Raw genomic sequence first — 22,827 nt, 5'->3', positions numbered from 1 at the left:
TTTTTTACAATTTAAAATTATTTTTTAATCAAATATTGCACATAAAATAACTTCACTCAATTTAAAGATTTGTATTAAGAAAGTACAATATTAATAAAATTGTTATGCTCTGCGCACAATAACTTTTGTTTGTAAATATGTTTTCAAAATTTCCTGTGAGAGTGAGCGAGATGACTAGATCTAGATCTCACTCACTCTCACTAAAATGCTAAAAACATGTTTACAAAATAAAAGTTATTGTGCGTTGAGCGTTAAGTGAATTCTTTTAAAATTTTTTTGAAGAATTGAATGGTTTTGTGAATATTATATGCTTAAAATTAGTAAAAAAAAAAGTTATTACAGTGGGACCTCGATAGAGTCAACCCTCGATAGAGTCAATTATCCATTAGAGTCAACAGCTATTTTTTTTTTACTCTACGGACTCCGATAGTGTCAACTTGGACTCAAATTGACTCCGATAGAATCAACTTTTCCTTTATTATTGAACAAATAATATTATATGGTTTAATATGATCTTTTCGATATAAAAAAAAAACAGTCTTATTGTGTATCAACGTAACACTTTGAATACAAGAAAAAAATATTTATGTAAGGACATGGTAATTTTGTGATAAAATTCGTAGGTTTATTAACAGTGTAATCATTTTCCAACAAAATAATTTTCTTTACGTGATTTTAAGCTATTTGACTGATTGAAAGTTCTCTTGTCTTAAGATTTTTTGATTAGGTCTATGATCACAATGTAAGGAATTTTGAGCCATCATTTGTAAGTGAATAATATTATGGCAAAAACAAAAAAAATATGAACTCGGATTACAAAAAAACGTACATGGTGCTAGATTTTATGAGTACAACATAGTGAAGAAACTTTTCTAAACTTATTCTAACTTTTTAAAGACCTTACTCTTCTTTAAAAAATGTACATGATAAACAATCATAAAAATTACGCTTCTAAAGAAAACATGTAAATTTATTTTAACGAAAAGAAAATTTGGATTAAAAACAAAAATAAGCAACAGAAAATTAAAAAAATTTTAAGCAAATTCATTAACCCATTCCTTATCATGGTATTATACATCATACGCAAATTGAGTGATTTTAGATTATTTATTCCTGAGCAATTTTTGTCCGAATTGCTGTCGAGAATGGATCTTTAGTAACTTTAGTTCTTCAATTACTTGGGAAAAATAGTCTGACAGATATGGGAATAGATTTTTTATTATTGTATTCTTGCTTCGCGGAAGATCATAGAAAATTTTTGCTGAAAATGGCGGACGGAAAATACGATATCCCTTCGAATTTGTTGAAATTGGCCTCTTTCCTCTTTCCTGATTAGAATTCTAGTTGCCAATTGATGTTCTTGAATAGTTACCCTATCTAAAACAATAGAGTTTGTAATGAATTAATGCACAAAATTTAAATTCAGTGACCGTTAAGACGTGTGTTTGACAGGGGCTCCCGGTGCCCCCATAATAGATAAAATTATTTTCTTTTCAAAAAATTCATCTACTAATCTGTAGGAAACTAATCCCAAAATATGAACATTCTATCTCAAGTATTTCCGGTACATTGACTGAATGGATTAAAAAGAAATCGCCTGCGGGTATGTAAATTTTCTTGATGCATAATGCCATTTCGCGCGTTTTTTTTCCGTTCCGAAAATGTGCATAATTCCTGGACTGAGTGTATTTACTAATAATAAAAATATTCTTAAAAATCATTGCTTAATCTCCCATTTTTGCCAAAACACACGACTTTTTTGGGCCAGAAATTAATTTAGTAAATGGAATAATTTAATGAAATATTCTACTATCGTGATGAATTTATCAATGATCTAGTAAAAACATAAAATAATACCCCTTTATATCAGTATTTCACATTTTAAATGATTCTTTCGGACTCCAATAGAGTCAACGAATCCAATAGAGTCAATAGACCTGGAAATAATTAGTTGACTCTATCGAGGTCCCACTGTATTATTAAAAAATTATTAAAATTATTAAAAGAGTTTAAGAAACCTAATAAAGTATATTACAATATTTTCCTGATGTTTGGAAAGCCGGGAAAGCTTTAAATAAATTATTTAGTCATGTAATATATATTTAATGTAGTTTTTGCTCGTAATTTTTCCATTCAAATTTTATTTAAAGTCTGCTGAAACTGTTATACAGCTAGAAATTGTAAGTTTAAAAACATAGAAATTTAACTGTCGACAGAATGCTTTTTGTGCTTTCCCTCGCTTTTTCTGAACATGGTAAATGGTAACTTTTATGTAATTTATGAAAAAATTCGGAAAAAATATACAAAATCTTTCAATAATAATAATACAGAGTTGAAATAAAAGCACTTTTGAGATTAATTAACATAATTTTTAATAAAAAAAGACTGCATTTCACTGAATAATTGTTTAGTGCTATTTATAATGGGAAGGAGGAAAAGGAACAGTTATGAGATTAGTTGTTCACAGACAGTCAGATAAAAAACCCACAAAATGAGTGATTCTAGTGAAAATTATGAAGATCTCCAGTCAGAACTGCCTCTGGAATCCATTTACAGTGAGATTCTTTCTAAATTCCTCAACTTTAGAATTTTCTTTAATATCTTTCTACTACAAATTCTGCAGCAATTCGTGTTATTCTGCTTCAGCTCAAAGTCCAGAGGAATAAAATGGAAAATGTTAAGCATTGTTGTGAGAAGATTCGAGAAGCTGTGGATAAATATGGACCAGGAAGTGATACTTGGACCATTAGAAACCGCACGATTGTATGCATTTTGCCAGAATATTTAAATTGTCCCAATGATTTAATGAGTTTTCGGGATTACGCTGAAAATGTTCCTGAAGGCTACACTAGCAATCATTTGTCTCTTGTGGCTGGAGAATTAGGAATTAATATAATAGCTGGAGCTATTCCTGAATGTTCTCACAGTGGACGACCACCTATTTACAGTACCTGTGCTATTTATTCTACCGAGGGAGAAGTAATTGGGAAGTACAGGAAGCTCCATTTGTACGATGTGGATGCTCCTGGATGCTATCCCTACAAGGAGTCTGATGTTTTTACCGCCGGAAAACACTATATAACGACTAATATCGATAATGCAATGTTTGGTGTTGGAATTGGCTACGATATAAGGTTTATTTCCTTAAGAAATTGATCTTGAATGTTCTCTAAATGGGTTTACTCTACAGATTTGAGGAACTTGCACGTGTATATCGCAAAGAAGGGTGCAATTTTTTGGTTTACCCTGCAACCTTTTCGGCATCTCATGGACCTAGGGATTGGCTAACACTGCAGCGTGCTAGAGCAATGGATACTCAGTGCTTCATTGCAACTGTTGCTCAGGCTCGGGATGAAAGAGCTGATTTTCTCTCTCATGGGCACTCTTCGCTTATTGATCCCTTTGGAAATGTAGTTGCGAGTGCAGGAATAGAGGAATCGATCATAGCCAGCGACATAGGTAAGATTTTATCATAATTATTAGTGATATACTGGAATATAAATTTTTATAAGGTACTAAAAGTTGAGAATAGACACCAAATCAAATGGAAGTGTTTAAAACTGGAGACTGTTTTTCCATCAATTAATATTAATCCAAGTAATGAAAAAGCCACTGGCCGGCGCGTTTCTGTCTAGCGTTCTAGTTCTACCCAATAATATTATTCATTTTATGAAAGTGTAGCTATCTAATAAAAGAATTTGCTATCCAGAACTCAAATTATGAAATAAAATGAAGGAAGATATTATCAAAATTGACGCGATATCAAACTTTCCGCAAAGTGAGAAAAAACAACAACAAATTGTAGTCCATCTCCGTCGAACTATTTTCCCAAAATAATTGAAGAACTATAAAATAAAAAGTCTCGGCAGCAATTAAGAAACAAATGATCAAAAAACCACCTTGTTTGCGAAAGATCCGAGTGGGTTAACCCTTTCTGGACGAAAGGGTCAAAATTAGAGTAAAAAAATCAATTTTTTCGAGCTTTTAGAAAAACAGAATCGTATATGGTCGTAGGGAGAATTTTATTTTTGAGTCACCGGTGATCCAATCGTCCTTAAAAGGGTTAATAACTGATGTAATATTGTGGTAACCCTAATTAAGGCCACCTTGTTGTCTTCGGATCTAGATGATTTTTTTCCTCAATTAAACACTTTTTTGACTACTAAACTGTTTATTGAAGAAGGTTACACTACCCAGTATCCCGGGCTAGGTTTACACTGTGACTGAACAAACCTCTTGAATTTATCTATCCCTTTTATATTAAAATCCTCCACTCGCACCCTAATTCTATTCGACATTATTTCCTAGAAACGGTGTCTAATTTCAAGAATTGCTCATTTAATTCAGGACGAACTTCAAGATAATTAAGTGAACAAAAAAATATCCAACTTTCACTATTTCTAGGAATTTTATCTTTTTAATAATTAACTACACTTTCCAAATAACGTGAAAGGGGATGGATAATTTGGATGGCCGAATTTTGTGCACCTTCTTGATCGTTTGCCATCTTTGTCCCCATTTCTTGTCAAGGTTTTATTACTTTTAGCGCGAGCTCTAATTTATGACCATCCCTAACTGTGTTATCACACTTGCACATTAAAATTTTAATATAATTCACATTAATTGTCCAAATGAATCATTTTATATTCAAAATTTGATCTATTTGTTGATAAAAGGTAGACTTGGCCCGCAAAATTTGATATAAATTGATTTATAGCATTAATGCGAAAAATTAATACGATTTTCTCTTTAATTTTTTAATGTGAAAAATATTTATACTTTAAGTAAATTTAAACTTATTTTTACAGGCCAAGTTTACTTCTTTATCAATAAATAGAAAAACCCCAAATATTAAGTGACTCAAAGACACAAATAACATATTTGGACACTCACAAGCGACAATTAATGTGAATCACATTAAAATTTTAATGTGCAAGTGTGAGAACGCCGTAAGAGAAAGCAATCTTTAAAACGTGTCAACGTGGATCACCCACTTTACGAGTTTTCCAAGAATAGAGGGTACCTTTGTTTGCTTAATTAACAAATGCATCCCCCGTATTGGTCACTCATATCTCGTCCATCGTCAGTTTACGATCTTTAGCGATCATCTGACTTTTTTAATGACTGCAAAGTGTTTATTATCCTAAAGGAATAGTAATGCTGCCTATGGGCTATAAATTTCGTAGGGACTAATTGTGTAAATTATTTGGAAAATGTAGATAATAGTTCAATTCTTTATTCAATAAATTTTCACAGCCTTCACAGTTACATAATTTTTCACAGACTAAATTTGTTTCAGCGCCTAGGGTGGAGCAACCACTTATCGCCATGTTTAGGAAAAAAATAGGAATTAATTTTATTATAACATTTGAACCCTCATTACAAGATAGGGGAAACTGGGGCACCACCAAACACGGGGTAGCACCAAACACTGCAATTTTTTAATAGGATATTCGACTTCACAGGACAAGAGTTATAAAATTTTTTAGGCATTATAGGGATGCTTGTCCACTGAAGAAATGGTCGAGATAGTCCAAATAGTTTAGAAATAAAAATTAGTGTTTGGTGCTACCCCATGTTTGGTGGTGCCCCAGTTTCCCCTAACTTAAATTTGACACAAAGTTACTTAGATATATTAGCTCTAAATTCATAAAAACAATAGTCCTACAATTTAACGCTGGACTACTTAAAAAATTTTTTTTTATTAACAATGCAAAAATAACCACTTCGTCGCCATTTTTCATCACTTTTCGCCAGTTTTGTAACAACTTCTCGCCACCCACTTGAAAGGGTCCAAAATCGTTTATTTTAGGCAATGTTATAAAAAGAATACATTCAGCATTTCTATTTCCTCATGATCACCTTATTATTACTTACTTTAAACGATTTTTCTTCACTTTTATATGAGAAATCAAATTACAGGTCTATTGCAGATTTCACAACTGAGAATCTTTTAAGTGAAATTAGCGTCGCCTATTGAAAAGAGATATCGACAGGTGGTAAAATCAATTCCAGAATATAACTACTTTTCGCCATGCTTTATTTTTATATAAAAATAATATAAAATGAAATATTAATTAACTAAATAAAAATTTTATCTATTCCACAAGTGTAATTAAATATTCAATAGGCAAATGATTTATCCAAAAAGGTTTTTTGCTTGATGAAAATTTTGTGACACTTAGTATATTTGGTAAAAAATATTGGATTCGATGCACTCGCTTAAAATATTACTCTAAAAAATGCTCAAAATTGTAAATGCATAACGAATAATTATTATTTTTCGACTCTATACGTAGCAGCAGTAAAAATACAAATAACTTTGCGGCTTATTTATTTCACAAATCGCGAAAAATAGCGATTTCAATATAAGTGGCGAAAAGTGGGGCACTGGCGAGAAGTGGTAATTTCACCCTAGGGTAAAGTGGTACAAGTTGGACAGTGGTACAAGTTGGACAATGGTACAATTTGGACAGCGATTTTTGTCTTGATAAATTTAGTACTTCAATTTTATTTGTATATTTTTAATGCTTTAGTTTTATAATTTGGTTCCTTGTGCTTCAAAACAAATTTTGTACTATATTTATCAAGAAAAAAGCCATGTCCAACTTGCATCGGCGAATTGTCCAACTTATATCACTAATTCCAAATTATACACTTTACCCTACTGCGTTTTTCTCCAAATTCAGATATCTTTTTAACGGATTCCAAATTACAATTCAATCAAATATTGCAGATTGCATAGAAAAACTCTCTAGTATGTTAGACATAATCTATCATGTCTCTTCTTGATATTTCACGAAAGAACTAAAACGATCATGAATATTCCCGAGTTATATGATACACAGAATGCATCACAACAATATGAGATAATACTTAACAATTTAAGGCACATTTTACGACTTAAATGTTAAGGTTGATAAATTTAGAATTAAAATATTTCGACGGTTCCATTCCATACTATTCTATCTCAGAATGACAACATTTCAGGAGAGCCATTTGAACTTGGCGATTTCCTATGCTGCCCGTGTAAATTTTTTTCGAAAAAATTGAATATCTCGTTACCCGAACGCCGGATGACCACCAAATTTTCACCAGTTGTAGATCTCGGTCCCAGGAACAACATATTTCTTGTAGTAATATAATTCTAAGACGACTTAGAATAGTATGGAATGGAGCCATCGATTTATTAAAAATATTAAAAATTTTCATTCGATAATTAAATACTAAAATTTAAATTTTCGTTACAGATTTCAATCTTGTTGACAAGGCTCGAGCTCAAATTCCCATTTCTGTCCATCGTCGAACTGATATCTACGATACGATCATTTATTAGATTTTTTCTAAATTTGTTTCCTTGTAATTTTTGTATTTTCAATGTTGTAATGTGTCTTTCAGGTCTTGTAGGAAATTAAAATACTTTTGAATGGCCCCTTCCCTGGTGATCCGTTACTTCGAATAAACTGTTATACCATTCTATGTTTCTTATCTAAGGTTTTTCTGTGTTCAAAGCGCTGGTCGGGTCGGATACAATACATCCAATATATCTGCATTTATTTCGATAATACTCATTAATTTTTCTATTGTTCCTAATATTCTGATAATATTTTATTCCAAGTTCTCAATTAGATTGAGATAAAGGTGAGAAAATGCTGGGAAATACTTCAATTTTACGACGTAAGTAATACTATGATTTTTTTAGTGGTCCCATATGATTTTGACAAGGGAATGTTTATGTTTACAATCCCGCGATCTCTATAAATTGTGTTGATAGCTCGAAAAATTGCTCATTTATCAGTGAACTCGTGAGTGTATTAAGTGAACAAGCAATTTTGTCTGGAACTAGAATGGTCGTTGAGTCTAAATGTATAGTCAGAATTAATTTGAGTAGCTGTTATCAGTGCAAAAACCGCAAATAACTTTGCTATCTCTTCCAGACCTCCGAGTAGCACTTCTTCAGCTCAAAGTGGGCAAAAATAAGGAGGAAAATGTGTCTCGAGCTATTCAAAAGCTCCGTTCTGTCGTGGCAGATTATGGACCTAAATCTCCCAGTTGGACATCCAAGAACAGCAAGTTTCTCTGCATTTTGCCAGAATGTTTCAATACTCCTTACGGCGTGAAATACTTCAATGAATACGCTGAAACCATTCCCGATGGCTTCACCTCCTAGGAACTCTCAAAGGTGGTCAAAGAACTGGGAATTTATCTAATTGCTGGATCAATTCCTGAACGAGAGTCTGAAGGATCGTCGAAATTGTACAATACTTGCACTGTGTGGTCTCCCGAGGGATCTCTCATTGGGAAGTACAGGAAAATGCACCTCTTTGACATCAACATTCCTGACCAGATACGCTTCCAAGAGTCTGAGACACTCAGTCCGGGAAATGCTCTGACCACTTTTGAAATTGACGATGCTAAAATTGGCCTTGGAATCTGTTACGACATGCGGTAAGTTTTTGAAGCGTACTTCCTGGAAGTATGATGTGCTCAGGAAAATTTCTCAGGCTCTCAGACCACTCATAACCGTCTTGAATATTCATTTTTTCAGGTTTGAAGAACTGGCTAGAATTTACCGAAATGAAGGATGCAATTTTTTGGTGTATCCAGGTGCTTTCAATATGACTACTGGCCCGCTTCATTGGACCCTTCTGCAACGTGCTAGAGCTACGGATACTCAATGTTTTGTGGCTACAGTTTCTCCGGCTCGAGATGAAACCTCTGAATATGTGGCCTATGGACATTCTTCCATAATTGATCCCTGGGCAAAGATTATGGTTGACGCTGAAGCCGGGGAGAACACTGTTGTCAAGGATTTAGGTAAGCAATTTTCCAAATGCAGCATACAGTTTTCCGAATTGACTTATTATAATATTATAATTATATTGGTTGTAATATGTAAAATTTCATGAAAAATCGTGCAAGCCGTTTCTCGAAACACTCAAAACAAAACTTCTCAAGGTTCAAAAGTATTCACAAAACCTGAGACACATTTGAAGTTTCATGTAACAGGAAAAACTAAAAAAGTTTTTATAAAATTCAAGAAATCCATATCATCCCCGAGACTAAGGACCACGACAGACCTGAGGATTAGCCAAGAGACTGCTTAGCGTAATTTTATTCGAAATAATGATTAAACTACATTTCCATAATTTTGCACTAAGTCGTCTGTCGGCTAAAGTCGTAAGTATGTCTAGGGCTAAAATTCCTTGTCAGTGAAATATAAGAATAAGAACCCCTTTGTTGGGGACCAAGACCCCTGGGTCAATCAAAATCAGAGGTGAAATGATAACTTTGACTCTCGCTAGTATCGAATCTCTAGTATCGTTAAATCCAAATGATGAGATGACATGAGTGTCGGCTCGTTGTGACACTTTGGGACAGTGAAACACAACCTCACTCCCGCTTGTTTTGATTTTGCAATCGGAGTATTTCAGTGATTTTATTAATTTTAAGTTAAAATAGTCAACACATAAATTACATTTTTTATGGAAATTGGGCTATTGAGGAAGCCCCGGAAGCTCATCTTTCATTTGGAGCGAGGATAAGAAAATTGCGGTATAAAAACAATTCTGGAGCTTCCGGAAGAAATGCAACTAAGAAAAAATCATCTATTGCATAATAATTTTTGCCTTACGCGGATCTTTTCACTTTGTCTTTTACATTCTCACACAATAATTGACACTCAAAGACTTGCTGCAAGTCAGTCACGGAACGAATGACTCCAGAAATTTAAGGAATTATTTTTCTAATGGCTTGTAGTGTTTTAAATTTAGCAAGGAGGAGCAAAAGATCTGAAGGAAGCACACGCATATGTGACCATTTCATACATAAATTAAATCTCACGAGAACGAATCCATGAGAAACATCTCCATCAACTTCCTGGACAGTGTGTCAAACTCAATCACTGAGTATAATAAGATTATCCTCTGACAAGCCTTTCCCGAATGGTCCAAAAATATTTTGTGGTTGTGCAGAATCAACAGAACATAAATTTTCGTATCCAATTTGCCCGAGGTTATTCCGTGCAGAACAAACAAAATTTCCCAAGAATTATACTTAATATTATTAAAATTTAATAAATATAAAATAAATGAGGGCATTTCACTTCGAGGGTACAAATCGACAGCTCTAGAGGTGTCGATAAATTAGTTGCGAGAATTATCGACACTAGCGACAAAAAATGCGGGTTATCATCTCGATCGCCCATAATCGACACTCGACACTAGCAATGGGACAATTAGAGAGAGTTATCACGTCACCCCAGGAGATAGTGAACTGTATTTATTATATCAACTGGATTTAGCGCGTGGCGGACTGCAAGGAATTGATTAATTATGGCGCACTGATTGGTTGAATTTAATGTGTTTCAATGCGTGTGTTGATGGTTCCTAAAATATAAGCTACATTTCAATTCATTTTCTTAAACACGATAATTGAATTCTTACTTAAACTCAAACGACCTCCGTTTACTTCTATCAACCTCAAGCTATTTGACGAGTTTACAAGCTGTAATTTTTATACTATCGCCATATTGAATTTCTCTAATTTTGTCTTTCAACCTACCAAGTTATAAAACTCTTTATCCTGGCTCAGGACCTAGCTTGATCGTCTCCCAAGGAGTTCATCCAAACCTTTACAATAAATACTACTAAAATTACTTAGGTTTTCAACGTGAGAAAATATTTTAACTAGGCAAATTCCTAGGCAATGACTGACAATTGTGCCGGAAGGGCCTTTATAATAAATTTTCAAATATTTCCGCCAGTTGGCGCTTGCGTTTCCAACACCCTTGTTTGGAAGAGAATGAAATGAATGAAAGAATTGATTGCATAAGTAAGGAAAATTTACTTGCTGAGGGTGTTAAATATTCCACCTTTGAAAATTCTTTTAGATTTAGAAAATTGCAAGAAAAAACCTTTACCATCCATTAGTTTCCTTTCAATGCAAAAGTGGTGAAGCGGTTAAATGGGGTAAATGTATCTTGCTTTTTTTCTTTCCAGATTTCTCTGAGTGTGAGAAAGTTCGAGCCCAAATTCCCATATCAAAGCAGCGACGAGAGGATATCTACAAAACTCTTAAAATCACTTTTTAATCCTGTTGTTTCTTTGTTCAAAAGGGACATTTGAATAAAATTCTATGTTTTTCAAATTTGACAGCAGCAGTTTGAAGTCTCGTCGTACAAAAAAATTGCACGCGGCACGCATGCTGTGTTTATGTTTATGTTGTCATTTTCAGTTTTTGTGAAAAAGGAGTTCGGGTCAGGTGTTTTGTCCAATTTTTTTTTGTCTGATTGGAAAAAATGGAAAATTTTCGAGAATTAATAGTTGACACTCATCTCAAGAATCCAAATGCGAGTTATGCTGAAATTGCGAGATTGACTGGGAAAAATCGTGCCACCGTCCGGCGCCTTATAATACATTACAAAAAACTAAATACTATTGCCCGGAAGCCAAGATGTGGCCGAACGCGTGGGACTCAGAACATGTCGTTGGAAAAGATGGTAATAGATATTTTCGAGCAGCAACCCAATATTTCCGTACGAGATGTTGGCAGACAATTAGGAGTACCTTCGTCCACGGTCCAGAAAATCAAGAAGAGGAATGGTTTGGTACCCCTCAAAAATCCGGCTACTTCAAATCGGACCAACAAACCGAATCAAAATGCTAAAACCGCTAAACCGAATTCGAGGAAACTCAACGACAAAATCGTCGTAAAAGGTGTTTTCAATCAGCTTCTATGATGCCTTATAGTCCTTTTAGTGCTTCCATATGATTTTGATAAAGGAATATTTATATTTACAATTCCGTGATAGATCTCCGAGTGGCACTTCTTCAGCTCAAAGTGGGCAAAAATAAGGAGGAAAATGTCTCTCGAGCTATTCAAAAGCTCCGTTCAGTCGTGGCAGATTATGGACCAAAATCTCCCAGTTGGACATCCAGGAATAGCAAGTTTCTCTGCATTTTGCCAGAATGTTTCAATTCTCCTTGCGGCGTTAAATACTTCAATAAATATGCCGAAACCATCCCTGATGGGTATACCTCTCAACAACTCTCAAAGGTGGCCAAAGAACTGGGAATTTATCTAATCGCTGGATCAATTCCTGAACGAGAGTCTCAAGGTTGGTCAAATTTGTACAATACTTGCACTGTGTGGTCTCCCGAGGGATCTCTCATTGCGAAGTACAGGAAAATGCATCTCTTCGACATCGACATTTCTGACAAGATTCATTTCCGAGAGTCTGAGACAATAAGTCCAGGAAATGCTCTAACCACATTCGAGATTGACAATGCTAAAATTGGCCTTGGAATCTGCCAAGATATGCGGTAAGAATTTTATGACAAACGTGCTAATTTCTCAGGCTCAGACCTCTCAAAACCGTCTTGAATATTCATTTTAAGGTTTGAAGAACTGGCTCGAATTTACCGAAATGAAGGATGCAATTTCTTGGTGTATCCAGGAGCTTTTAATATGAAAGCAGGTCTTCTTCATTGGACCCTCCTGCAACGATCAAGAGCTAATGATACTCAATCTTTTGTGGCTGCGGTTTCTCCGGCTCAAGACGAGACCTCTGAATATGTGGCCTATGGACATTCTTCCATAATTGATCCCTATGCAAGAATTATGGTTGACGCTGGAGCCGGGGAGAACACTGTTGTCAAGGATCTAGGTAAGTTATTTTCGAAATACAGCAAATAGTTTTCCGGATCGGTTAAGATCACTTTTGGTTCTCCCTTGTCAGTGAAAGCAGTGAAATATTTAAATGAGTTACCCCTTTTAGTGCAGAAAGAGAAAGCAAGCATTGCATTGCAAAAAATGTCTACATAGCAACTAATTTTGAAAAGAAAAGTCAAACCGAAGAAAATTCTGAGGGTGATACATTTTCCAGCTGTGGGGTTTAGTTTTAGAATTTTTAAGAATATATTGCGAAAAGGCATGTCTAATTACCATTTTTCAATGCAAAGTTGCTAAAGCGGAAATACAGTAGACAAGATAAATAGCACAGTTTTGGACACTGTAATATGTGGTTACAAATTACCTGTTTAGAATAAATCTGCGCTAATAAAAGCGTCCTGTGATACTTCCCAGAGAATATCCAAACCAGATACCTGAATGTAAAGACTGAGAATTAATATATCCGACGAAAGAGGATCAGTTTTCCTGATATCACTTCTTTATTCACGACATGATAACCTAATCCTTCCTTTACACAACTTTTCAAAATAAATGATAATTAAATTCAATAGATAATCGTAGATTTCTTAACTTTCTTTTTCAATTGATGCTTCCTTCTTCTTCTTCTGTTTTATGTAAGGCTGTCGGACTCACTCGGGTCCATATAGCCAAATTGATGCTTCCACGAGGTCTTGACAAAGAATGACATAATGACTTGGCACACTTGACAATCTCTTTAGTACTCAAAAAAATAGTTCTAAAAAATTACTTCGGAGGATTTCCGCCAGAGCGTATGTTGTTCTTCACCAATATGCCTTATTTTTAAGAAAAATATGCTTTTAAATGATGAAACTAATAATAAAAAAATGAACTTGTATATAATTACATTTTGAGTATGAAGACAAAACCTGAAAGTTCTATAATAGGGCTCACTTTTTCGGCTGTGTAAGTATTTTTCGCCATCTCATTTTGGTCTACTGTAATTGTAGTGTATTGTGTGCCATATTTTTAGAGGATTTCAAAAGCTGCTGTTTCTTGAAATTCAGTTAAAAACAGGTGGCGATAAAGTGTTTGCAAAGTGGCGAAAAATGGTCGACCACTTAAGAATAGATTTTGTAAAAAACTTGTGAAAAAATCGTTATAATTTGTGCTTTTTGATAGGGTTTTTTTTTTGCCTAAAACTATAGAATAGATCCTTATCTATCTAATTGTGAACTGCATTTAGTCATAATACAATTTTAAATTAGAAAAAATTGAAATGTTTCAAAAATGCGAAGTGTTCCTATACTCGGACACTTCAATATCAGTATTCCTCTACTCGACCACCCATTTTTCTTAAAATTAAACAAACCACAAAACTATAAAGTCACGGATTTAACTTTGGCGTGTTTAACACATCATGATTAGCACTTAAAATTTAGTTATTCATTAAAATAAATAGGGAAACTCACTTTTATGCATTCATTCAGAAGTATAGAACAACATTCAAGTGAAAAAAGCTTCATTTGCTATGATTCGTCAACCGGTCGAATTGAAGAACATTATATTTAAAATGCACTTTCAATTTTAATACATAAAATTAATCTTTAACGTCTTTAACTTAGTCATGGAACTAAAATCTTTACACTGTAATAAAAATAAAGTCCTCAACTTGTGATTAGACTCAAAATTTGAATTCTCAAGTAATCTGAAAGGGTAATAATTGAAATAATTCCTTAAGAAAAAAGTCAAAAATATCAAAAAGTATGCCATTTGATGTAAAATTGCGAATTTTTATTCAAGAAATACTTAAACGCTCCGTCAATTTATGATTTTTTCAGGGTTTTATGGTCAATTTCTATGATATTTTCACTGATTTGAATTAATTATGAAATAATTGACCCTATGATGTTAAACCATTCACTAAATATTATTGTAAATCTAAATAAATTGAATAAATATTTCCACCGGTCGACTTGAGGAACCCAGGGTGGTCGAGTCGAGAGGCGGTCGACTCGAGGATATTTTAGCTTACCCAAAAATTCCCGAGAAGTCTCCTGGTTCAATAGAGAGACAATACTTCAAAGCATCTGTACACAAAATTTCACTTATAATTTCAACAAAAATTATTAGAATTACAAGGGTATCAAACCTTAAGGTGGCTAAAAGTACTTACTCTACCCTAAATTCAGTTTTAGTCGTTTTACTAAAGAACAATGGCAGAATCTTCTCTAAAAGTGGTAAATCTTTCTCGATATTTTCGAGTTTTCTGCGTGATTTGAAAGTTTGATCATAAAAAAATATTGAATTAATGCAATTTACAAAAAAAAAATCTTAGTTATCCCAAACTTTTTTTACGTAAAGCAGAGGTGTGCAAAAACCGTTGAAACCGAATAAACGTCAAAATAAGTTTGTTGTGTTAGCGTTTTGACTTTTGATGTACAGTAGAGTCTCGCTATAGTCCATATTTGGTTTCAAATAGCGAGACTCTACTCTACATGTTCCTTTTGACGTTTATTCGGTTTCAACGGTTCTTGCACGCCTCTGACGTAAAGCATGTACATCTGCACCAAAGGCTTTATTTACATGATTTTTCAGTTCTCATAACTTTATTTTATGAAAATTTGTGGCATTAATGGCTAAAAATGATCAAAAGTACAGGAATATAATGAATATTAAAATAAAAGTAAATTTCAGGAAATATTTTCAGAGAAAATGAAAATGTGGAAAATGTGCTATTTAAATTGTCCGCACGAAACTCATAAAATGACAAAAACACATGGTTTTAACACTTTTAACAGATACAAATATTAAATAATTATCGTTTTTATTTATAATGGGCATTATCTATTTTATGAAAAATAATGCCCAACGCACAATAACTTTTGTTTTATAAACATGTTTTTGACATTTCAATGAGAGTGAATGAGATCTAAATCTAGTCTCTCACTCTTTCCTATAGAAAATTTTGAAAACATGTTTACAAACAAAACTTATTGTGCGCTGGGCAATGCCCAACGCACAACAGCTTTTGTTCTGGGAATATGTTTTCGACATTTCAGTGAGTGTGAATGAGACCTAGATCTAGTCATCTCGCTCACTCTAATAGGAAATTATGAAAACATGTTTACAAACAAAAGTTATTGTGCGATGGCCATAAAGCATGATGTACAAAGATTAATATTGTATCATAAATAAAACATCAAATTAGGAAAATCGCCGAAGATGTGCTATTTATCTTGTCGCCACTGTATATCCTTATTTTCCTTTTCCAGATTTCTCTGAATGTGATAAAGTTCGAGCTGTAATTCCCTTATCAAAGCACCGACGAGAGGATATCTACTACCAAACTCTACAAAACACTTTTTATTGTTATTAGAGTGAGTCCTGGAATTTGTTTAAAAAAGCGGAACTTGAATTAAATTTCTATGCGTTTTTCAAATTTGACAATGCAGTGTGAAGTTCTTCGAATTGGAAACATCGCGCGCGATGTTTTCTGACGCTGTCATAAGTTTTCGTGAAGACTTCAACTTGGTCAGAGAACGCGTTGTTTTTTCCCATTTTTTCACTTGAAGCAATTTGTTGTTGAATTTTGTTGTGAATTTGGGCAGTTGGAATATGCAGGATGACGGTGGATGTTCAGCTGAGTGATATTGAATTGCTAGTGAGGACTTTTGTGAAATCCAGCTATCGTCCGAGGGAGGAAAATGGGTCACAGCAAGTAAGATAAGACAATTTTTCTTTTGCGTGCTATTTTGTTTTGTCCCAGAAAACATGCTTTTCGTGTTCTTTTTGCGTTCTTGGCTGCCCCCGAGGTCTCTTGAGGGCATCGTGTGGGTAACGCGTGGATTTGACTTCTTTGGTTAGAGACTCCGGCAATATGCGTGCTTTCTCTTATTTACCAATTGCGCAGCGCCGACAATTTTTCCTCCTCTTTGGGGAATGAAAAAGGAGAAAATTTTGTCCACATGCTTCCCATGTGGAAGATTTTCTTGCTTGGGAATTTCCTCTCGGAACAGAGTCCCCAATTCCTTTGTCTCGCAACAAATTGCTGCGACATTGTTTCCCAGAGAAAAAAAATCTTGTCCAAGATTCCGTTAATCCCATGGAACAATAGAATTATAGGCCCAAAAATTGTGTGACCTTTGTTAGGGATTCAATCCGGTCCAAAAGTGCACCGCCTTGATGAAGTGCGACTACAATGTGATCGAGATACCGAATTTGGCTGGTGAATTGTGCAGTCACTATCCGAGTAGACTCATTATTCCCGAGTCTGAGCTTCGCCCGGAGACCAATGACAACTTTGGCGATCAGCTGGGCGCTCAAGCTAGAGCCTACAATCTTCAGAAGCTCAAAGAAACCATCCCAAAGGCTCGCTATGCACGCTGTCGCTCGCGATTTCCCGTGCCAGTGCTCCTGTACAAAGGGAAACTCATCAGTCGGGCTGCCACGATATCAGGCAGTCCCGAGATCTACGGAAGATCCAGCCTAGACTATCTCCTCTATGGGTATCCAACAGAAACGACAACGGACGATGGTGAGTCAAATTCTGATTCTCTCCTATAAGCTTCTTATTTCAGTCAAAATTTCCCAATCCGCTTTCGCAGAAGTCTTTAGAGAGCTCCGGCTTATCATTAAATATTTGCCGAAAGACATTGCATAACTTCTCCAATGTTTGTTTATTTTCCGGGAAAAAAGGCCAACAACACAGAAAATGAGAAAGAATTTCAAAGATAGTGGAATATCTTGATTGATTAGCGTTTATCTAGTCGAATTGCTGCTTATTGTTTTACTACCCTCAAATGAACTTTAAATAATTAAAAAAAAAGAAATTGGAGTCATTTTTTAAAAATATTTTGGCGCATTATGGCTTTTATCCTCTAATTCTTTAATTTTAATTTTAATTCACATGATGCATATGCTTCATGTGAAAAATACTTTGTGATTGAGTGGAAAATTTAATTTTCACGAATTGAAAAAACCGTAGAATAACGCATTTGACGTTCTACCTATTGCGCCTGAGAAGAAAAAAATTATTCATTAACTCCTTCAGGACCGCAGCATATGCAGCAAGCCAATTTCACGATTTTTTGATCAAAAATATCTTAAATTAGGTTCCTACAAAAAATACCCTAAAATTGGATATCCTTATATTTTGTAATTCCCCACAAGTATTTTATGAGTTCTAAATTCCAAAAAGATGTGAAAGAGTTAAATTGTAAGTCTTTATGGGATTTAGGGGAGGCCAGGGCTAACTTCGTCAAAGAAAATTTAATATTAGGTGAGATTCTTAACAATCTCACCTACTATAATCCTAACAAAATTTCATGTCGTCCGATCGACCTCAAATTTGGCCAAAATGTGTTTCAGCACTTCCTGATCACGAATATATATGTGGCTAATTTACGTTCCCGGCCGGCCGGCCGGCCGGCCGCTCTTTGGAGCTTAATAGCTCCTAAACTAAAAAAGATATCGACTTGCGGTTTTCGGCAAAGGTTATATATCGGGTGAAAATTGCAACTTGGTGCATTGACCCCCACCCCCCACCCCTCCTTCCGCCATTTTGAAGACCCCCCTTTTTTTGTTTTCTCAATAGCTCCGCCCCTATGGCATTCAGCGGACTCAAATTTTAGTATGTTATAGCTGGGCCTTAGAGCTTTCCATCAATACCAAACTTAAGGTCCCCCGACCCCCCTGACCCGAGCTATAAGGGTCCAAAAGAAATTTCTTAAAATGGCCATAACTCCGGTTCTAATTGTCAGAATTTAAAAAATGAGGGCTTTTTGGAAAGCTCTCATGAAATGTCACTTCCCCTTCTAACATCGCAAATTCATAAAACCACCGCTAGGGGCGCTATTATTAAAAAGAAATTTTTAAATCTTAAAAGTTAAATAACTCAAAAATTGCTTATGCAATCGGGCTGAAATTTTAGTATGTTGTAGCCGTTGATTATACCTATCAAACAAAAAAAACCTTAAGTCGATCCATAACCCCTGACCCGAGCTATAAGGGGTCAAAGTTCGAACATTGACCGGCCTCTATCTCCGGTTCTAATTAACATAGCGACCTAAATTTTACCTTTTTGGTTTCGTCTCGATGAGCACTTTCAGATGGAAGTTCAAAAAGTCACCACAGGTGGCGCTGTGATAGCGTCAAAATTCATCGAAATTCAAAGTCACTTTTCTCAAAAACGGCATTGTGCAAGTTAATGAAATTTTAGTATGTTGTAGTCTAGTCTAGGACGTTTCCAAAATGGTGCGTATGCGCGCTGTGGTTTCAATAGAACCGGAGATATGAGGGGTCAAAGTTCACAAAATTCAAAAAATCATATCTCCGGTTCTATGTGACCGATTTTGATGAATGAGGGCTTAAACGAAAGATCTCACCAAATGCTACAACTTTCTAGAATGTTTGAACTTCGTGGGACCAACACCAGGGGCGCCACAGTCAAAAAACCAATTTCAATATCACATAACCTCAATTATCTCGACTGTCACTGAACCGATTTTGATGATTACTTCAACATAATTGTAGAGCACATTTGTCTCTACATTTCGTCCATACATCATTTTCCGCTCAGACTACGCTATCACTCCGATTTTGCCATTTAAGTGTGAAAAAATTGATTTTTCCCATAATAACGCTTTGAAATCACTCAGATGCCAATTTGACTGCCTCTACTCCACCAAGACACTTAAAATAGGGTTTCAAATGGAAAGTCTCACAAAATACAACAATTCTTTGATATAGTTGAAGTTCAACAAATGACTACTTGGGGCACTCTGGATGAAAAAAACGAGTTAAGAAACAAAAAACCTCGCTTATCTTGGCTTCTGAGTAATCGATGAGTTCAAGTTCTACGGCAAAATTATAGAGAACATTCTGGTCTACATTTCACCCATATAACACTTTTCTGTCAGTTCATCCAAATCCTTGACATTTTGGTTCAAATACAAAACTTGTATAATTTCACGAATTTGATTCAAGATAACTGAATGGAGTCTCCCTACTTCAGCATCAAATCGAATTTGCATGCACTCCGAGTTAGCTCACGTTAAGAATCTCACCTACATAAGCCGGTTAGGATTATCTGTCCCTTTTCTTTGTAAATAATTTGTGAAAAATCTTTCAATTGGATGAAATTGTTCCTCAATATTCTTCAAGTCAATATGGTTCCTTCTGAGGTAGGGGAAGGTGGGGCTACATTGAGCTGGGGCTAGGGTAGAGTCAGCCCTTTTGGCCATGTAAGCACTTTTGGCCACCTAAAGTAAAATCACATTGTAAGGCAATTATGAGTTTATTTAGGACAGGAAAATTAGTCTTATTTCGTGACCTCTAATCTAACGAATCAGAAAACCATATTTAATTTTGTATCGACTTGATTAATTTCTATTCCAATTTCTAGAGCTCCTAACCAAATTCAAAACTGATGCATAAGAAAGTAGAGGAATTAGTGACAAAAATACTAAAGAAAAGACCAACCAATAAGTAAGATAGAGACCTTGTAATTCAAATTGAAAAATTCGTTACGATTTAAGTAAAAATTTCCTCCAATAGCCACTGAGGAAGTGTCGAAAGCTCTGGTAAAATTGTGTGTTTGATTCATAGGATTTGATCAACAAATTCCGACGCTCACCGGGAGGACAGATTGTCTTGAAAATCTTAGCTCAATGTCCAGTGAAGTGGTCCCACAGAGAAATCCCAAAATTCCCTGTGTACCCTCATTAGGAGTAGTGGAGATATTTAAGACAATTTTTAGAGACAATAACGCAGTTTGACCACTGAGAAAGGCGCACTGCAGCCAATAACATTTTGTTATTGTTTTCTTGAGAATCAAGGAGATAAACTCCATCCGGGTGCGTCAGGGGTAGTTATCCTTCTAGGACAAGAAAACACGAATATTTTTGCCAAAGCTTTCAACGCTACAACGCGCCTTCCTCAGTGTCTAAAAAGTAGCGTCGAAAGCTTTGGCAAAAATATTTGTGTTTTCCTGTCCTGGAAGGATAACTACCCCTGACGCACCCGGACGGAGTTTATCTCCTTGATACGTCTTACGTCAGTGCTATTTCAATTGTTTTCTTGCTTCGTGGAAAGTTATGCAAAATTTTTGCTCAAAATGGCGAACAAAAAATTCGACATTCCGTCGAATTTGTTAAAATTGCCCTCTTTCCTCTTTCGATTTGAATTATAGTTGCCAATGTGTTTTCTTGGATAGTTACTCGATATCTAAATCAAAAGAGTTTGTAATGAATTAATGCACAGAATTTAAATACAGTGACCGTTAAGACGTGTGTTTGACAGGGGCTCCCCGTGGCCCCCTAATAGATAAATATTTTTTTTCTTTTCAAATAATTCTTCTATTAATCTGTAGGAAACAATTCCAAAAATATTAACATCCTATCTTAAGTATTTTTGGTATATTGACTGAATGGGTTAACTTACTCATACGCTGTGATGTATGTAAATGTTTTTCGGCCCCAATTTTCAATACTAGCTCTTCACAAGAATAGGTACATTTCATATTTATTGTGTGAAAAATATTTGCCCAAATACCTACATGGGTATTTAAAAAATGAAACTAATCTTTTTTGAGAAGCAGATTAATTTTTAATATTTTTTGCAAGTGAAATGTTTTAAAGTGACTAATTCTTTTTTTTTTGATTTTTTTCTTAGTTTTTATAAAAAATTTCTTAAATCTTTTTTATGTTAAGGAGGTTTTATGTTAAGGCTATCTCTTCTCAACTTTTTAAGCTAATTCTGTTCTCTTAATATCGGGATACTTTTTTCGAATGATACAGATATGCTTATATTTGTCATGGTTTTTCTTAGTTATCTTGTGATTTTTCATTATTGGTGGTTTATCATGGAAATAATAATAAATATGAGTAGGGGAGGGAAGACTTTCAGGCTTCGTACATATTCTGGCTTCGAACATTTAATATTTCTTATTATATTTCTTTAATGAATCTGACCTAATTTTATCAAGAGATATATGACTTCTGGCTAGTAAAATATATTTCAATGAAGTCAAACTTATTAGAATATGAGAACAATATGAAGTGTTCGAAGTCAGAGTGTATGCGAAGCCTAAAACCTTCCCCTATGTAAATTTTATTATATAGGAGTTTAAACACTTATATTTTCGATTTTCATTGTAATTCGTGTTACATTTACAAATCGGTCAAGTGTGCGCTGAAGCTCTTCTTCGGAAGATCCAAAAAGAACCAAATCATCTGCATAGAGGAGATGGCTCACCCTGAAATCCCCAATACGAATCGCATTCCGCCCCCGACTGCGTTCCATAATCTTGTCCATATATAGGTATGAAGGTGAACGACAAAAAGTCGGAGGTAATGGTGATTTCCCGACAATCTGTGAAATGCACTCTACATGTTAGTGGAGACTCATTGACACAGGTGGAGAAGTTCAAGTATCTCGGGGTGTTATTCACGAGTGATGGTAGGATGGAGGCAGAACTCTCGTCGCGAATCGGTCAGGCTTCTGCAGTAATGAGGGAGCTTGGCAGAAGCGTGTTGAGGAAGGTCGAGCTTAGTCGATCGGCTAAATTATCGGTTTTCAAAGCTGTGTTCATTCCTATTCTCACCTATGGTCATGAGATTTGGGTAATGACCGAAAGGGTAAGATCGCGAGTACAAGCTGCCGAGATGAGGTACCTTCGAGCGGTAAAGAGAATCACTCGTAGAGATCGAGTGAGGAATGTGGCCGTTCGTGAGGAACTAAGAGTCGAGGAGCTGCTTCTTCGGGTTGAGAGATCACAACTTCGATGGTATGGACATGTTCAACGCATGAATGAAGAAAGATTCCCCAGAAAAGCTATGCAAGCCATTGTGAGGAGACCTCGGCCTCGAGGCAGACCTAGGACAAGGTGGCTGAATCAAATTCAGAATCTTGCCTTGGAACGCCTCGGGATCGAACCCGAACATCTTCCTGAAGTGGCGGAGGACCGACAGGCGTGGGCTGCTAGATTGGATGTCATGGGCCCGCGACCCCAATAGGGATAAGCGGTTGAAAATGAATGAATGAATGAATTCGTGTTACATTTCAGTCCTACATGCCTAAATTCGAGAGATCCTATACTGTATTGAATTTTGTAATTTTCGTCTTGTAAGATATTTCCCCAGGTTCCCCTATTTATATGAAGCATATGCTTCATGC

General features: G+C 35.2%; 4 protein-coding genes across 5 annotated transcripts in view; all 4 read left to right on the top strand.

The window, feature by feature from the left end:
* The first annotated feature begins 2,226 nt into the window (after window positions 1-2,226).
* LOC129798232 (omega-amidase NIT2-like) lies at window positions 2,227-7,479 on the top strand. Its single transcript, XM_055841269.1, has 4 exons — window positions 2,227-2,555; window positions 2,624-3,134; window positions 3,191-3,459; window positions 7,251-7,479. The coding sequence occupies exons 1-4, from the start codon at window positions 2,492-2,494 to the stop codon at window positions 7,334-7,336; spliced, it is 930 nt and encodes a 309-aa protein (XP_055697244.1). The 5' UTR covers window positions 2,227-2,491; the 3' UTR covers window positions 7,337-7,479.
* Window positions 7,480-7,610: 131 nt separating this feature from the next.
* Window positions 7,611-11,153, top strand: LOC129798234 (omega-amidase NIT2-like). Its single transcript, XM_055841270.1, is given in 4 exon segments — window positions 7,611-7,677; window positions 7,938-8,448; window positions 8,549-8,817; window positions 11,001-11,153. Coding segments are annotated over 4 exon segments (900 nt in total). The 5' UTR covers window positions 7,611-7,649; the 3' UTR covers window positions 11,093-11,153.
* On the top strand, window positions 7,618-16,074 carry LOC129798224 (omega-amidase NIT2-like). 2 transcript variants are annotated; one of them, XM_055841254.1, is made up of 4 exons: window positions 7,618-7,677; window positions 11,813-12,323; window positions 12,399-12,667; window positions 15,927-16,074. In XM_055841254.1, the coding sequence occupies exons 1-4, from the start codon at window positions 7,650-7,652 to the stop codon at window positions 16,028-16,030; spliced, it is 912 nt and encodes a 303-aa protein (XP_055697229.1). In that variant the 5' UTR covers window positions 7,618-7,649; the 3' UTR covers window positions 16,031-16,074. The 2 variants fall into 2 exon arrangements, with proteins under 2 accessions (XP_055697229.1, XP_055697228.1); XM_055841253.1 differs by lacking the exon at window positions 7,618-7,677 and adding an exon at window positions 11,212-11,717.
* Window positions 15,932-22,827, top strand: part of LOC129798189 (myotubularin-related protein 14) — a 19,918-nt gene continuing 13,022 nt past the window's right edge. The window contains exons 1-2 of the mRNA XM_055841213.1: window positions 15,932-16,372; window positions 16,804-17,188. Of these exons, the coding sequence (XP_055697188.1) occupies window positions 16,277-16,372; window positions 16,804-17,188 (481 nt within the window). The 5' untranslated portion in view covers window positions 15,932-16,276. The remainder of the gene's footprint in view (window positions 16,373-16,803; window positions 17,189-22,827) is intronic.

The sequence above is a fragment of the Phlebotomus papatasi genome, chromosome 1, assembly GCF_024763615.1.
Source record: "Phlebotomus papatasi isolate M1 chromosome 1, Ppap_2.1, whole genome shotgun sequence".
NCBI lineage: Eukaryota > Metazoa > Arthropoda > Insecta > Diptera > Psychodidae > Phlebotomus > Phlebotomus papatasi.
This window is presented reverse-complemented; position numbering and strand designations above follow the sequence as displayed.

Bases quoted from the DNA above. Each gene is read 5' to 3' on its own strand.
- LOC129798232 (XM_055841269.1), top strand. From the start codon at position 2,492: ATGAGTGATTCTAGTGAAAATTATGAAGATCTCCAGTCAGAACTGCCT. The intron at 3,135-3,190 runs GTTTATTTCCTT...TTTACTCTACAG, and splicing joins GGAATTGGCTACGATATAAG to ATTTGAGGAACTTGCACGTG. The intron at 3,460-7,250 runs GTAAGATTTTAT...TTTTCGTTACAG, and splicing joins GATCATAGCCAGCGACATAG to ATTTCAATCTTGTTGACAAG.
- LOC129798224 (XM_055841253.1), top strand. From the start codon at position 11,300: ATGGAAAATTTTCGAGAATTAATAGTTGACACTCATCTCAAGAATCCA. The intron at 11,718-11,812 runs GTGTTTTCAATC...ATTCCGTGATAG, and splicing joins CGACAAAATCGTCGTAAAAG to ATCTCCGAGTGGCACTTCTT. The intron at 12,324-12,398 runs GTAAGAATTTTA...ATTCATTTTAAG, and splicing joins GGAATCTGCCAAGATATGCG to GTTTGAAGAACTGGCTCGAA.